Raw genomic sequence first — 16253 nt, 5'->3', positions numbered from 1 at the left:
TCGTCCTTTATTGGCTTACCAATGTACAATGCCGGTAGTTTTACATCATATTTTTAGGTCTGTCATTTCAACAAACTGTCAGGAAGTGGTGCCCAGCTAATGCCACACCTGTATCAGCCCCTATTTAATTGAATTGTGTTCAGAAGCATATTAATGCCATGTACCACAGGGCAGAGTTTTTACCCACCAGCTCGCAAAGCGCAATCGGTGTCCAGCAAAATATCTGGCAGCCGTCTTTGGTTAATAAGAAGATCTGCACTGATAACAATGACCACAAATACCGATATAGCTTCCGGCACCCTCTGCCACACCTGTACAAGTACAAATTCAGGTCTACATTATGACGTGCATGCTTATGAGTGCAAAACAGTGCAGTATCTTTAATACTTTAATTCTCCCATCCCGGGGCAGATTTCCGACACCCTGGATTAGTAGTACTTTATTCTCTGCATCACAGATATCGGAGCTTGTTTGTTTCACAATGGTCAAGAAAGCTTTAGACTTGAAAGAGGGAGAAACTCCCGAACGCTTGTTGTTACAAATTTCAGTTAGTCCAATAAAAGAGGTATTAAAAGAAACTGCAATGTCTCATAATCTACGTTACTGGACTAATACAGCAACTTAAATATCATGTCATACTCATGGAGGCAATGAAACGCGCAGGCGGTGGGTCCTTTGCGCAGCTGGCGACGCAGACATTGCAGTACTTATTACACATAGACAGACATCTGATTGATGTCATGAGCCCAAAGTCAAAGATCTACAGATACAAGCACACAACCACACGTTCGCAAATACACGTGTGCACTGTTTGCATGTGAACAGGCAATCCAGGAGAAAGTCAGGTTTTCCCTTTAGGAATGGTGGTAGAAGCCGACGTGAAGGCTGGTGGTCTCACAATAGCTCAGTATGGGAATGTCCCCCATCCAACCTTTCCTTAATCATACAGAGAGGGGAAGGAGTCAAATAATAACAAATATATTTACTTGCTAAAATACATTTTACAAAACACCTTTTTTTATTTTATTTTGAGAGACGGAATATGAAAGGGTCTTAATATTTCTGGAGAAAGTGCAATTTATTATGGCCATTTACCAATGGTATAATAAGTATGTAAAGTCTGTCAGCTCCCACTGAGCTGACAGACTTTACATTGAGCTATAATAATAGAACGAGAACGATGGCATTTCGCGCGAAGGATATAAACCTTATTGTAATCTTCATTCTGCATATATTGATCTACAAATGTTGTCGGACTGCTATAACTGGAGTTTAAAGAGCCTTTGGCGATGGGTGTGTGCAGTCCTGAGGGGTAATTGTGACAGGTTTGTGACACTGGGGAGGGTCTGGGTGTGTTCCCTGGCTACATTCTTTAAAGAAAAGCCATTAAACTAGCAGAACAGGTAACACATTCTTAAAACGAGTGATCTGTGTCCGCACATTTATATTCGATGTACAGAGAACAGTTAGAGATTCACTTCAAAACGTCAGCAATCCACAACATGTGAAGAAGAATTAGCCCTGATATGTTATACAGCAGACAGCTGGGATGATTAATAGGGAGGCAGTGGGCTTTTTCGTTTATTGGGGACTTGAATTCGGCTATGTGGCAGCTTTTGTAGGTCAAACTCTGTGACTGGGCTCTAGCAACCTGGAGATGGTGGCGCCCAGATGGTAGTCCGCTGGTGGCGCTCAGAACGTAGAGTCCGCTGCAGGTTCCTCACAAATACACGTATGCTGGATGTTTATCCATCTTTATTTTGTCACACCTTTTTATATAATATAATGGGGTTGTGTATCCTAATATTTTCATAGTCTGTCTGAAGTATAGCAAGATGGTAGAGACCTTTGATGGTAGAGATATTTGCTGTTTATCCTATGCTTCACATAAACACTATTCTTATTTTTTTTAAAGGAACACATTTGGAATGCAATCCTGTTTTCCTAGCGATAGTGTTCCTGTCCCTTGTTGTATTAAGGTTAGCCTTTTTCCATAGAGGAGCGTTGGGGATATAATGCACCGCAAACGCATTCAAGCTACCCCATATTAAAGTATTGTAGTCAGTGCTTCCTCTTAACGTGACCAGGTTTTTCTCGGTCAGTGCAGCTGACGCGCCGCTAATGGCTGGCAATATTGACCGTTGTAGAAGTGGATTTAAGCCTGCAATGTAAACACTGCTGTTTTCCAAAATAAAAAAAACAATTTCAGGGTTAAAAGGATAGGAGCACCAAGACAACTTAATTGATCTGAAGTGGTCTAATTGATGAGTGTCCCTTTAATCGATATGAAGTGGTCTAGGTGATGATAGTGTCCCTTTAATCGATATGAAGTGGTCTAGGTGATGATAGTGTCCCTTTAATCGATATGAAGTGGTCTAGGTGATGATAGTGTCCCTTTAATCGATATGAAGTGGTCTAGGTGATGATAGTGTCCCTTTAATTAATATGAAGTGGTCTAGGTGATGATAGTGTCTTTTTAATCGATATGAAGTGGTCTCGGTGATGATAGTGTCCCTTTAATTGATATGAAGTGGTCTAGGTGATGATCGTGTCCCTTTAATCAATATGAAGTGGTCTAGGTGATGATCGTGTCCCTTTAATCAATATGAAGTGGTCTAGGTGATGATAGTGTCCCTTTAATCGATATGAAGTGGTCTCGGTGATGATAGTGTCCCTTTAATCGCTATAAGGTGGTCTAGGTGATGATAGTTTCCCTTTAATCGATATGAAGTGGTCCAGGTGATGATAGTGTCCCTTTAATTGATATGAAGTGGTCCAGGTGATGATAGTGTCCCTTTAATTCATATGAAGTGGTCCAGGTGATGATAGTGTCCCTTTAATTGATATGAAGTGGTCTCGGTGATGATAGTGTCCCTTTTAATTGATATGAAGTGGTCTAGGTGATGATAGTGTCCCTTTTAATTGATATGAAGTGGTCTAGGTGATGATAGTGTCTCTTAATTGATATGAAGTGGTCTAGGTGATGATAGTGTCCCTTTAATCGATATGAAGTGGTCTAGGTGATGATAGTGTCCCTTTAATCAATATGAAGTGGTCTAGGTGATGATAGTGTCCCTTTAATCAATATGAAGTGGTCTAGGTGATGATAGTGTCCCTTTAATCGATATGAAGTGGTCTAGGTGATGATAGTGTCCCTTTAATCAATATGAAGTGGTCTAGGTGATGATAGTGTCCCTTTAATTGATATGAAGTGGTCTAGTTGATGATAGTGTCCCTTTAATCGATATGAAGTGGTCTAGGTCAGGGATAGGCAACTTTCGGCACTCCAGATGTTGTGGACTACATCCCCCATAATGCTCTTACACCCGTAATGCTGGCAAAGCATCATGGGAGGTGTAGTCCAAAACTTCTGGAGTGCCGAAGGTTGCTTATGCCTGGTCTAGGTGATGATAGTGTCCCTTTAATGCAGCGAGTGGCAGTGAAGGGGTTAATGCAGCTAGCAGAACGGCCATATGATTATGTATTAGCGCTGTTTGTCTGTCTTAGAATCTTGTTACTGGTAGTATGTATGCTTGGAGTGGAAACACTTTGCCTCTGATTGTGTTTCGGCCCACTGCGTTTGCTCCAGGATACAGTAGTTGAGGATTTCGGTCTATAGGGGAGAGGAAGTGACTTGCAAGTTCAACACTAATGCATTGTAGTTACCGGTATTTACATTTCCAAAATAAATCCAAAGAAGTGCTTAAAGGTCCATACTAAGCACCATAACAACTGCAGCTTCTGTAGTTTTTATGGTGCTTAGACTGTCCTTTTGATTTCAGATTGCTCTATTCATTGTAATGCCTTTTGGTAGTGGACCTATCACTACAAAAAAAAGCGTACTTTTGTTTTAAAATGTCATTTTGATGTGGCCATAGTAGAACAGTAAATCAATAGCACTTAATTTAATCGATAGTGTACTGGTGATACGTTGAACAGTATTCTCTATAGGGTCCCAATTGATACAATGTGTCCAGTATCCTCTATAGGGTCTCAGTGATGCGTTGTGTGCAGTATCCTCTATACGGTCCCAGTGATACGTTGTGTGCAGTATCCTCCATAGGGTCCCAGTGATGAGTTGTGTGCAGTATCCTCTATAGGGTCCCAGTGATGCATTGTGTGCAGTATCCTCTATAGGGTCCCAGTGATGCATTGTGTGCAGTATCCTCTATACGGTCCCAGTGATGCGTTGTGTGCAGTATCCTCTATACGGTCCCAGTGATACGTTGTGTGCAGTATCCTCTATACGGTCCCAGTGATACGTTGTGTGCAGTATCCTCTATACGGTCCCAGTGATACGTTGTGTGCAGTATCCTCTATACGGTCCCAGTGATACGTTGTGTGCAGTATCCTCTATACGGTCCCAGTGATACGTTGTGTGCAGTATCCTCTATACGGTCCCAGTGATACGTTGTGTGCAGTATCCTCTATTGGTCCCAGTGATGAGTTGTGTGCAGTATCCTCTATACGGTCCCAGTGATACGTTGTGTGCAGTATCCTCTATTGGTCCCAGTGATGAGTTGTGTGCAGTATCCTCTATACGGTCCCAGTGATACGTTGTGTGCAGTATCCTCTATAAGGTCCCATTGATACATTGTGTGCAGTATCCTCTATAGCAGGGGTCCTCAAACTCCGGCCTCCCAGATGTTGCTGAACTACAACTCCCATGATTACCTGGCTATCTATGTAATTCAAATAATCATGGGAGTTGTAGTTCAGCAACATCTGCGGGGCCTGAGTTTGAGGCCTATAGGGTCCCAGTGATTTGTCGTGTGCAGTATCCTCTATAGGGTCCCAGTGATTGGTCGTGTGCAGTATTCTCTATAGGGCCCCAGTGATATGTTGTGTGCTGTATTCTCTACATCAGGGGTAGGCAACCTTTTTAGTAGTACTGTGCCAAAACAAAATCTTGAAGTCCTTTGGTGTGATCGTGATGGTCGGATATTTTTAAATTGAGGTGTGTATGTTGCCGTGTTCTGCTGGTTTTTTTTATGGGTGATACAGTTGGTTTGTAATGTTATATTTGTGTGTTTGTGGACTGTTATATTGTATATGTTCATGAGTAGTTTGTGTATGATACCTATTAATGTGGAATTGTGTGTGGATGATGTCACATTGTGTGTTTTGGTATTGTGTATATGTGTGGGGTTGCTTGAGGTATTGCATGTGAGAGGCTGGTTGTGGGTATTTATGTAAATTGTTAGTAGTGTGGTTGTGGGGTCCGAATGTGTGAGATGACTTCCTCTAAGTGCTGCAATGCGTAAATTGTGGATTGTCCCTCACCACCTGCAATCTCAGCTCGGTTTGCACGAGCAGATATTGAGTGCTGTGGAAAGACACCATGAGGTTGCTGACCCCTGCTCTATAGAGTCCTAGGGATAGCTTGTGTATGGTGTGTATATATATGTGTGTGTGTGTGTATATATATAGAAGGCGTATGCCTGAAGTTGTGGGAGGGATTTATGGCCTATATAAACCCAGCAAACCCCCTGCTTACCTGTCTTCGTCGATTCCGGAAATTCACGCCTTCTCTTCCGGTCAGGGAGACCTCTGACGTCATATTTTCGCGACGCGCCAAAAAATACTGTTGGGAAACTGTACCACTAGTTTCGTGAGTATAACACACGGACCGAGGCATTCGTCGAGTTCTGCTGTTAACTGTAAGTAATTTTCACCCGTACGACGGGCTCATTCGTCTTCCAAGCATTTTCTCGCCCGCCGGCAGTCCGTCTGCATATCTCTCTGCTTTGTGTTCGTGAGTATTACGTGGGTAGCTAACACACGAACGGCTATATCGTAAGTTATACAGCATCTTTCCTGCTCACACGTTCAGCTACATGGTTTCTTTCATCTACATGGCTCACGTTGAATCCTTCCGGTACCTAACTGGTCAATGTCAGTTTTCGTTAAATACAGCGTTTGCTTGTTATTTATGCCTGAGTTAAAACGTACAGCAGTACCCTTGTCAGGATGGCACATGGTTACATTCACTGTGTAACTTATACAGTAAGGTGCTTTGCTACATGGGTATGTCATGTTAAGTTTTATTTATGCTCTGCTGCTGCATCTCATTAGTCCGATTTACACAAGGCTGTGTTTTAATAGGTTGTCAACTTTGTTCATTTTCTTCCCTCCTGTTAAAGTTTTTTACAAATTCGGTCACTGATTGCAACAGGTGCCTTCTTGGTTAAATACACTACTCCATTTACAGAGGTAGCCCCTGCCCCTCATATTCCCCGCATTTGGTTTATTTTCAGCTTTTGTATACTAGTCAATTTGTTTCACTAATAGCGCTACCTCACGGTTTTTCAATGTTACTTGGTGCATTTCAGTTAATGGATGGCAAGTGTTCGTTTATTTGGCAATTTGTTTTCTTTCATGGTTCCGTTCGTTACTTTCGTATGGGAGTTATAAACGGTTTTACTTTAACTTGCTGGCTTTGCAGTAGAAGCGAAACTCTGGTTGTAACAGCGCTGGTAAAGCTTTCAATGTCGGAGCATTTATTGTGTCACTCTTTGAAAACGTCCTTGTTTTTCTACTCTCTAAAATATACGAATTCAGTATGTCTCGACGGCAGTTAAGGTATAATTTTATTAAAGTATTTCTCCTCAAAGCGTAGCTAATGTGGTTTATAAATGTACAAGTATGCTAGTCAGGGTATGATTATGCTTGGATTCCGCCTTGTGCATTGCTAACTGGCGTTTCAGTTAAACTTTCGTATGTTATCAGTTCGCATAAACGCTTTTGTTTTCCATTGGTATACACGGTCACTCTTTCGCACAGACTTTCGTTATTCGTATGAACTGCCTCATACCTAGCAGTTCTAGTTCATTCCGTTTATACGGCGTTGTGAATACTGATGTATGAGGGGGTTACTAAGTCTTAATTTCGCTCTACTCCTGTCTCCGGCATCTCATGTTCCTAATTACGCTAGGCTGTACATAAATAAGACGACAATTATGTAAGTTTTCCTCCTGTAAGGGTCGTACAGTTACTGTTCCTGATTGCTATTGGGCCTTACTGGGTTAAATACACCACATTACTTAAAGAAATAGGCCTCGGAACCTATCTAAAATTCACGCATTCCCTTCTGGTAACCTGTACTGAATAAATCTCACTTGTTAAGCCTGGCAGGATCCTCATAAGTGGCACGAAAGTGCGACGTCGCCCACATATACACGCATCAAAACCTCTAGAGACCATTCAATTCTCGATGGATCCAAGTTTCATTTCATTCAATTACCTACGCAGTAACCATACGTTGGCCCGATCGCATCACGTTTTCAACAATTCGTCTCTACCATCTGTAGATATGGTATGGTTAATAGTTATCGTACGGTTAATTATGGTGTTGTAGTCGCAATATGAATTGTGTAATGGTTATTGTGTCACATTATAATGTCATACGGTAGTTTTGGTGTCGTCATGTAATGGCAGTAGGTAGGGTGTTGTGCACAATTGTACGCTTTTACACACTTTTACAAGATCGCTAAACACCAAAGCTCGAACCTGTTAGCAGGGTCGTTCTTTCCACTACGGTATACGTTATATAATAAAAAAAAAAAAAAATACTGTCCATCTGGACCCGACACGCTCGCAGGGCACTCCAGCTACGGTCAGCCTTACAATTCTACTTCATTATCCCTCATGTTTCATCCCATGGTATGTCCTCTCTCTCACTAACTAACCTTCCCTCTTAGCAGCAATGGCTGGCTGTTAGGTTCCTAGGTGTCCACTAGTTATCATTCCCCCTGGCTTCTTCGCCTTAGGTTAGTGGTCCCGCGAGGCCAACACCCATCCTCATACTCGGAGGTACTACGCCCCTCGGGCCAAATCATAGTTAGTCGCCTCGCATTGTGGCATAGAGAGGGCCTCACCTGTCACTCCCAGTCTATCTTATGTTAACTGTCACCGAGAGGCCGACACCCCGCCACAACGCTCAGTGGCCACGCTATCCCCTTGCGCCAACGCATAGATAGAGCCTCTCAAGCCGCTTGGCAATTAGCAGGGCCTCACCTGTCACCAACCTAGACGAATTGTTTCGCCGCATGGCGGCACTAGCTAGTCAGCCAGCACACGCGCGCGCGCACACACACACGTAGCACTTTGGGGGGGCCGCACCTGCAGACCCCGTTGTGCAGACCCACTACGTTACAGGACCGATGATCCGACCAGGTATCTTAGCGGTTTGTTTCCCGCCTCGTTATTGCTCTAGTTTCAAAGGTGAGTCTATATACCCTTACAGTAATTCAAGCAGTATGTCAGAACTATCATACTTGGATGTTCCATGCGTTCAATACGTTACTCACTTACGAACTAAGGGTATACTTCATAATTAATTTTAGCAGTATGAAAAATGCAAAAAATAATTAAATTAATAAATATTCATATTCTTATTCCCCTTGCGGCAGACCATCATCAGGTCCTCAATATGCTTCTGTACATATGACTGCTTCCAGTTTTATTCATTACAAATATACTGTTATTAACTGGCAGCCCGTTAGGGGCTTTTCGGTACGTTAAGTTCTAAATTTGCCATACGTTGACTCATACTGTCGCTCAATTATCAAGTCTACGTAAATTATATAAGGCAATGCAGGTAAAAGCGTTAGCATTCTAATATGACAGGGTGGACCAGAGTTCCCACTTGTTTCATGTCGGTCATCAAGGCATCATTTATCCTTCATTGCGTACGAACGAATACAATTCAAATCCCCGACTGCTAGTAGAGACTTGTCTCGGCTCGCCTACCGTTCACAACGTTCTACGTGCACATTCAATCATTTGGGTACGCCATTTTTCGCTGTTATCCTCATGGACTGGTAGGTCATCGTTCTTTCCCCCCATCTCCGACGATTCCCCAGTTATCTGGACTGACGCTGCAGCTTCAGTCGGGTACGCGGCATTGTTTGGGGTCTAGTGGGTATACGACAGTTGGCCACCTGAGGCGGTTACGCTAGAGAACTTCGACAACACCTCAGCGTTATTCGAAATCTTCCCCATTGTGGCAGCAGCACACACTTGGGGTGAAATAGTTAAGCGTTATTCTGCTATCTTAGCGGCCTGTGATATAGTTAACAAAGGCCGCTCTCAGTCCCTGTCTGTTATGTATTTCGTACGAAGCTCACATGGTTGGCTGGTAGAATTACGGTTTTATATCTGTTGTATGCCTGTTCCAGGATTTTAATAACGCAGCTGACGTTTTGTAACGTTCTAATTTGCAGGAATTCTCGGTCTGCACCCTACTGCGAACAAGCTACCCAAAACTCCCCCGTGGTTCAAATTACTAATCATGCTTTAAACCAATTGTTGGCTCACTGAATGATTCTTGCTCAGGCAGGTTTATCAAGAAACAAAAAAATATATATATAAAATTAGAAATAATAAAAAATTTATAAATATGTGTGTGTGTGTGTGTATATATGTATATATATATATATATATATATATATATATATATATATATATATATATATATATATATATATATATATATATATATATAGTAGGGCTTTTGACATGTTCTAAGTATTTGTTCGCGATTTTAACGTAGTCAATCATTTTTGTAGAAACCATGGTTGCAGTTACAACTTTTGGCCACATCTCATCATAACTAGCATACAGTACCATCAAACCATTCTGGACAGGGATACAGCACTTCATGCTTACTCTCTACCCGAACAAGACTCCCTTCTTATCCACATACCCCATTAAAAACATTCTAAGCACTCACTACATAACAGTTATGCTATACATACGTTCATTATTACTTAGACTTGGCCTTAATCCAAATCCATTCTCGGGTCATTCATTCCGGATCGGGGCCGCCACTGCGGCATCAAGTAGTCAAGTGCCAACACATATCGTAGAGAGGGAAACGCCGGAAATCTTCGGCATACAACCGGTACGTTCCAAACCCAGAGAAAAATCACTCTCTTTCTACAATATGTCTAAATAATGTTGCTATTGTGGTAATAAATAAAACGTTCATACTTTTTGGCCCTCTTTTTGCAGGCCTAACCTCTCGTCGGTTTCGGCACACCTCAACCGACTATTATTTATCAAAATTACACTCACTTTAAATGTGCGCCCCCTTTCATAATCCCGTACACAAATAGAAGGCGTATGCCTGAAGTTGTGGGAGGGATTTATGGCCTATATAAACCCAGCAAACCCCCTGCTTACCTGTCTTCGTCGATTCCGGAAATTCCCCTCCCACCACACCCTCTTTTCATATCATTATATCCAGGTGGGCCCTCTTTTTGCAGGCCTAACCTCTCGTCGGTTTCGGCACACCTCAACCGACTATTATTTATCAAAATTACACTCACTTTAAATGTGCGCCCCCTTTCATAATCCCGTACACAAAAATATATATATATATATATATATATATATATATATATATATATATATATATATATATATATATATATATATATATATATATATAAATATTTTCTCTAGGCTCCCCGTGATATGGTTGAGTTGGAAATAAAAGCCATGATTGGTTGTCACACACCTGTGCCAGGTTGGGAAGCTGGGCTGGCATTTGGATTGGGGGGGGGGGGAATACACAAAGGTGCTCAGTGGGTACAAGAATAAGGAAGTGACTCAGAGGTGTTCTGTGGGTCCGGGAGTAAGAAAGGTGCACACAGCAGCACTCTGTGGGTCCGAGAGTAAGAAAGGTGCACACAGCGGCACTCTGTGGGTCCGGGAGTAAGAAAGGTGCACACAGTGGCACTCTGTGGGTCCGGGAGTAAGAAAGGTGCACACAGTGGCACTCTGTGGGTCCGGGAGTAAGAAAGGTGCACACAGTGGCACTCTGTGGGTCCGGGAGTAAGAAAGGTGCACACAGTGGCACTCTGTGGGTCCGGGAGTAAGAAAGGTGCACACAGTGGCACTCTGTGGGTCCGGGAGTAAGAAAGGTGCACACAGTGGCACTCTGTGGGTCCGGGAGTAAGAAAGGTGCACACAGTGGCACTCTGTGGGTCCGGGAGTAAGAAAGGTGCACACAGTGGCACTCTGTGGGTCCGGGAGTAAGAAAGGTGCACACAGTGGCACTCTGTGGGTCCGGGAGTAAGAAAGGTGCACACAGCGCCACTCTGTGGGTCCGGGAGTAAGAAAGGTGCACACAGTGGCACTCTGTGGGTCCGGGAGTAAGAAAGGTGCACACAGTGGCACTCTGTGGGTCCGGGAGTAAGAAAGGTGCACACAGTGGCACTCTGTGGGTCCGGGAGTAAGAAAGGTGCACACAGCGCCACTCTGTGGGTCCGAGAGTAAGGACGGTGCACACAGTGGCACTCTGTGGGTCCGGGAGTAAGAAAGGTGCAACAGCGGCACTCTGTGGGTCCGAGTGTAGAGATTGATGGGAGGGAAACTTGGTGGCTCTGGGAATGAGGATGGGGCACAGTGCATCTGATAGTGGTAGGAATGGAAGGTTTCAGAGGTGGAGGGTTCCAGAGGTGCTTGGTAGGTCTGGGAGTTGGAGGGTTCCAGAGGTGCTTGGTAGGTCTGGGAGTTGGAGGGTTCCAGAGGTGCTTAGTAGGTCTGGGAGTTGGAGGGTTCCAGAGGTGCTTGGTAGGTCTGGGAGTTGGAGGGTTCCAGAGGTGCTTGGTAGGTCTGTGAGTTGGAGGGTTCCAGAGGTGCTTGGTAGGTCTGTGAGTTGGAGGGTTCCAGAGGTGCTTGGTAGGTCTGGGAGTTGGAGGGTTCCAGAGGTGCTTGGTGGGCCTGGCAGTGGCACAGAGAAATGTGTGGTTGGTTGCTGATTGACTAATTTGTGTCTGTCTCTTGTTTTCTAGGTTTCCTTCCATCATGTTCCTCATCAATCAGTATATGGGAGGAGGACGAGGAGGAGGTGGTGGAGGAGGAGGATTTTTTGGAGGGATAATCAGTGCGCTCAGGTGAGTGTTCCACGTTTGTATATTGTTTTTGTTCTTTATTCCAGGACTAGTACAGCCATATGAATTGAATACTGTCCGTACCTTGTAGGGTTAGCGTGTTATTATTCTCTTCATCTACCGCTAATAGCCCCTTACACTAACAGGCTTATTCACTAAAGTGAGAATTGTTGGGAATTCTAAATGAATTTTATATTTAAGGCTAGACAAATTAATCTAATCTATTTAGTGACCAGGTGTGACGGACCGCTGGCACTCCGACCGAGTACCTCCGCCAATCGATGCTCCTAGCGCATTCCAAGGACTCCGAGCACTCCAACCGACACCATCAGCACTGCAGACCCCACTTCCAGCGATGCAGCTGTGCCGAGGTCTCGCCGTCTCTCACCCACCCTGGATCCACGACCAGGATCCAGCTCCCAGTGGGTGAACCTCTCCAAAATCCAGAGAGTGTAGCAGGAACAAATCAAGCTCTTACAAGAGCTTACTCTGGGGAGTAAGTGATTATAGCAATCCCCAGAGTGTAGGTATCCCTTCCCCCAAGCATGAGCGACGGCTTCAAGAAAGGTGCAAGTAGGGTAGGTCTGGTTTATTGAGGGCTACCTGCCTGGTATTTATGCAAGTGTCCACCAGGTGGACACTCCCCTAGTGGACCTGATGGAACAATGGGACACATATTGGATATTCGCCAATCACAGACAATACAAACAAAACACTTAAAGGTAGGCAGACAGTGTAGTAGAGCAGCAGGAAATGCTAGCAGAATGCTTGGTTGTATAGGGAGAGGTATTAGCAGTAGAAAGAGGGAAGTGCTCATGCCGTTGTACAGAACACTGGTGAGACCTCACTTGGAGTATTGTACGCAGTACTGGAGACCGTATCTCCAGAAGGATATTGATACCTTAGAGAGAGTTCAGAGAAGGGCTACTAAACTGGTTCATGGATTGCAGGATAAAACTTACCAGGAAAGGTTAAAGGATCTTAACATGTATAGCTTGGAGGAAAGACGAGACAGGGGGGGATATGATAGAAACATTTAAATACATAAAGGGAATCAACACAGTAAAGGAGGAGACTATATTTAAAAGAAGAAAAACTACCACAACAAGAGGACATAGTCTTAAACTAGAGGGGCAAAGGTTTGAAAATAATATCAGGAAGTATTACTTTACTGAGAGGGTAGTGGATGCATGGAATAGCCTTCCAGCTGAAGTGGTAGAGGTTAACACAGTGAGGGAGTTTAAGCATGTGTGGGATAGGCATAAGGCTATCCTAACTATAAGATAAGGCCAGAGACTAATGAAAGTATTTAGAAAATTGGGCAGACTAGATGGGCCGAATGGTTCTTATCTGCCGTCACATTCTTTGTTTCTATGTTTCCCACCGTGACATCACAATCCCTCCTCTCTATCCTGTAGATAATTGGGAAGTAATCAAGTTATCTCCCAGGACAGAGGCAAGACTCCATTAACCACATGGTTGCAAAAAGACATAAAATTACACAATGTTACAATTACTACATAAAACATATACATGCAACATATCCCCAGATAGCTTAGATCTGAGCGCACATTATTACCAAATGGCGCTCAGATCACCTACATACAGTTCAATCGCCATGGAGCCAAAGTCTTTTCCATAGTCTTTTGTTACACAAATGGGTTCCATGGCATAGCTATTGGGGGTAGCACTACTCACATACTGAAAGTCCCGAATGCCCCAGCAGAAATACACAAATAAACCTTTCTTCAGGAGAAAATACAGCTATCAGCACAGGGGCCACAGTCGGAAGGCAGGAGGCTAGCCAGTAGTCCCCTCCAGGCACAAGTGGCGAAGGGCACTTCGTCACACCAGGTCTCTTATACTGGTCACTAAGCAGGTTAGGACTCTCCTTTTGGCATTTAAACAAACTCAGCTGATCATGGGGTGGACTGGATTTAAATTAAATGAATTTAAATGCTACTTACTAAGAATCGATGTACTATTACTGGCATTAATAAAGCGCCACAAATTCTGCAGCACTGTACAATTGTGGAAAAAGACAGTACAATATACACAGAAAACAAATAAGGGGTTCAGTTCCTCCATATGGCCATATTGTGTTAAGCCCTCCACTACTCCACAGTACCCCAATAGCGGTGGGTCCTACACTAATTCCAATGTGGGAGATCCATTAAATATTGTTAAATAAGCTAAAGTGTAAATAATCTGTTGTAAGAGCATTGTGAATATATCTATCTATAATATATTGCAAAATTATTGTGATAAAAGCACAATTAAAGAAAACAAACAAAAAAAAGTACATCATCCATACCAAACAATTAAAGGGATAGTATTTTGATGTAAATACTCACAATGCATATCTTATATCTGCTGTATACCAAATGAAAATGATAATTTAAAGGGACACTGTAGTCAAAAGAACAACTAGAGCTTAATGTATTTGTTCTGGTGAGTAAAGTCAGTCCTTGCAGGCTTTTTGTTGTAAACACAGTTTTTTCAGAGAAAGCTTAGGGACACCTCTAGTATCCACTCCTCAGATGGTGCTTCCAGGGGCAGTGCTGCCCAGTGTGACTGACATTTAGTGTCTCCACCCTCTCAGGGCCGTCTTTAACTCGGGGCAAATGGGGCAGCTGCCCCGGTCCCATTTATTCCTGGGGGGCCCAAAGCAACTGCCCCGTTTGCCCTCAATCCACAACAATTTATTTATAGCACACTAAGTGGGAGGGGGAGTGTAGTGAACTCCCTGGTGGTCCGGTGTGCTGCTGGGGCTGCCGCACACTTCCACACGGTTCCGGGGCACTGTGAGTGTCAGAGCACAGGCACCTGGCTCTTAGCCTGCGCTCTGACATCACAGTGCGCCAGAACCGCGCGGCGGCCCCAGAAGCACAGTGGACCACCGGGGAGCGAACCAGCAGCACACTGGACCACCAGGGACCTGCTGGAAAAAAACATGAAATTAATTATTGCCTCCCCTGCCTGCACAGTAGGTAAGCAAGAGGGGGCAAAGCCAAATATATTTTAATTCTATGTGTTTTCCCCTCACCCTGTCTCTCCAACTCCCCCAGAGGCAAGTAATAAGTCACTCCCATACATTACACACAATTCCTCCCCTCTGCTCAGGAGATAATGGAGTTAATTACTGTATCAACTCAATTATCTCCAAACAGAAAAATCACAATTTTCATACTTTTCTGGAAATACCCCCAAAACATGTCATACACTCATAATTCCAACATCTTCTGATAGCCCCGATCTGGGGGAGAAACATACTGAAAAATCACCCAGATCGGTTCAGGGGTTTGACAGTTTTACCGACCACACACGAGGTCTAAGCCGAGAATAGTTCCATGGGTTTGGGCTGTGCGGTCGGTCTATATGAAAGTACAGAAAATTATGGTTCGTGTCTTAGTTCTCGTTCGTGTGATACTTTTTACCGAATGCCGCTCTGTTCCCTTGAGTTCACACGAACTTACACGAAGATGGAAGCCTCTTCAGTGTTCGTCCCGTTGAGTACCCGATTTGGGTTCCAGACACTCAACGACCAAACACCGCTGGTGTAATTCATATGCTAAGAGGGCCGCCGCTACATGTTTGTATGACGAATGGCGGCCACCCATGAGATCACCCAGTTTGTTCATGTGTTTGCAATCAGAGAGTGTGAACCAGGTTAGGGAGGTGCCACGCTGCTCGCATGGGTGGCCTGGTTGTTCGGTATTTAGTTTGTTTGCCAAACTATGTAGTAATAGCTGAAAAGAGGGCTATTACCGAACAACCAGACGAACAATACAAAATAATAACTTGTTACTTGTTTCTACAAACAGTTGCAATCCCAATAAAATAAAGCAACGAAAGGTTATGGCCAGCCTCTAGTATAAAAAGGGAACTGTAGCAAAGCCCATTCCGCTACAATACCACCTTGTTCTACATAACTAAAACTAATCCCTGTTTCATGCTGAATAACATTTTGGACTTAAAGGTAGCCTAAATAGAAAACTATAATTTTGTGGAGGTTGTTTGTTTGGTTTATTTGTTTGTTTTGTTAAATCATCTTTAAAAAATAAAATAAAAAAAAGACAAACTATTTTTTATTTAAAATATCAGAATTCTTTTTGTTTTTTTCCAACATGGTATGGCAAGGAACGTAATGTGTGTCATAAAAATACTCCCCACAGCAACATAACATTCCCACCACTAACCTTAAGTCCTGACCCAAGTCAGCATGGATTCCTGTTCTACACCCAGGACACTGACACCCCAGCACCAATAAAGATTGGTCAGACCCGGCAGAGAACGATTAAGATCCATGGATTCCTAGGCTGGTTACGAGTATTGTGCACTCCCTTTATTCTT

At 43.5% G+C, this 16253-nt stretch overlaps 1 protein-coding gene across 2 annotated transcripts in view; it reads left to right on the top strand.

Annotated features, from left to right (window-relative positions):
- Nucleotides 1-16253, top strand: part of CAPNS1 (calpain small subunit 1) — a 44902-nt gene that overhangs the window by 20958 nt on the left and 7691 nt on the right. For both annotated transcript variants that reach the window (XM_063431196.1, XM_063431195.1), the window contains exon 2: nt 11802-11903. In XM_063431196.1, coding sequence (XP_063287266.1) covers nt 11815-11903 — 89 coding nt within the window. In that variant the 5' untranslated portion in view covers nt 11802-11814. The remainder of the gene's footprint in view (nt 1-11801; nt 11904-16253) is intronic.

Source organism: Pelobates fuscus, chromosome 9, assembly GCF_036172605.1.
Source record: "Pelobates fuscus isolate aPelFus1 chromosome 9, aPelFus1.pri, whole genome shotgun sequence".
In the NCBI taxonomy this organism is placed as follows: domain Eukaryota; kingdom Metazoa; phylum Chordata; class Amphibia; order Anura; family Pelobatidae; genus Pelobates; species Pelobates fuscus.
Note: the sequence above shows the minus strand (reverse complement) of the source record. Positions and strands in the feature narration are given on the sequence as shown.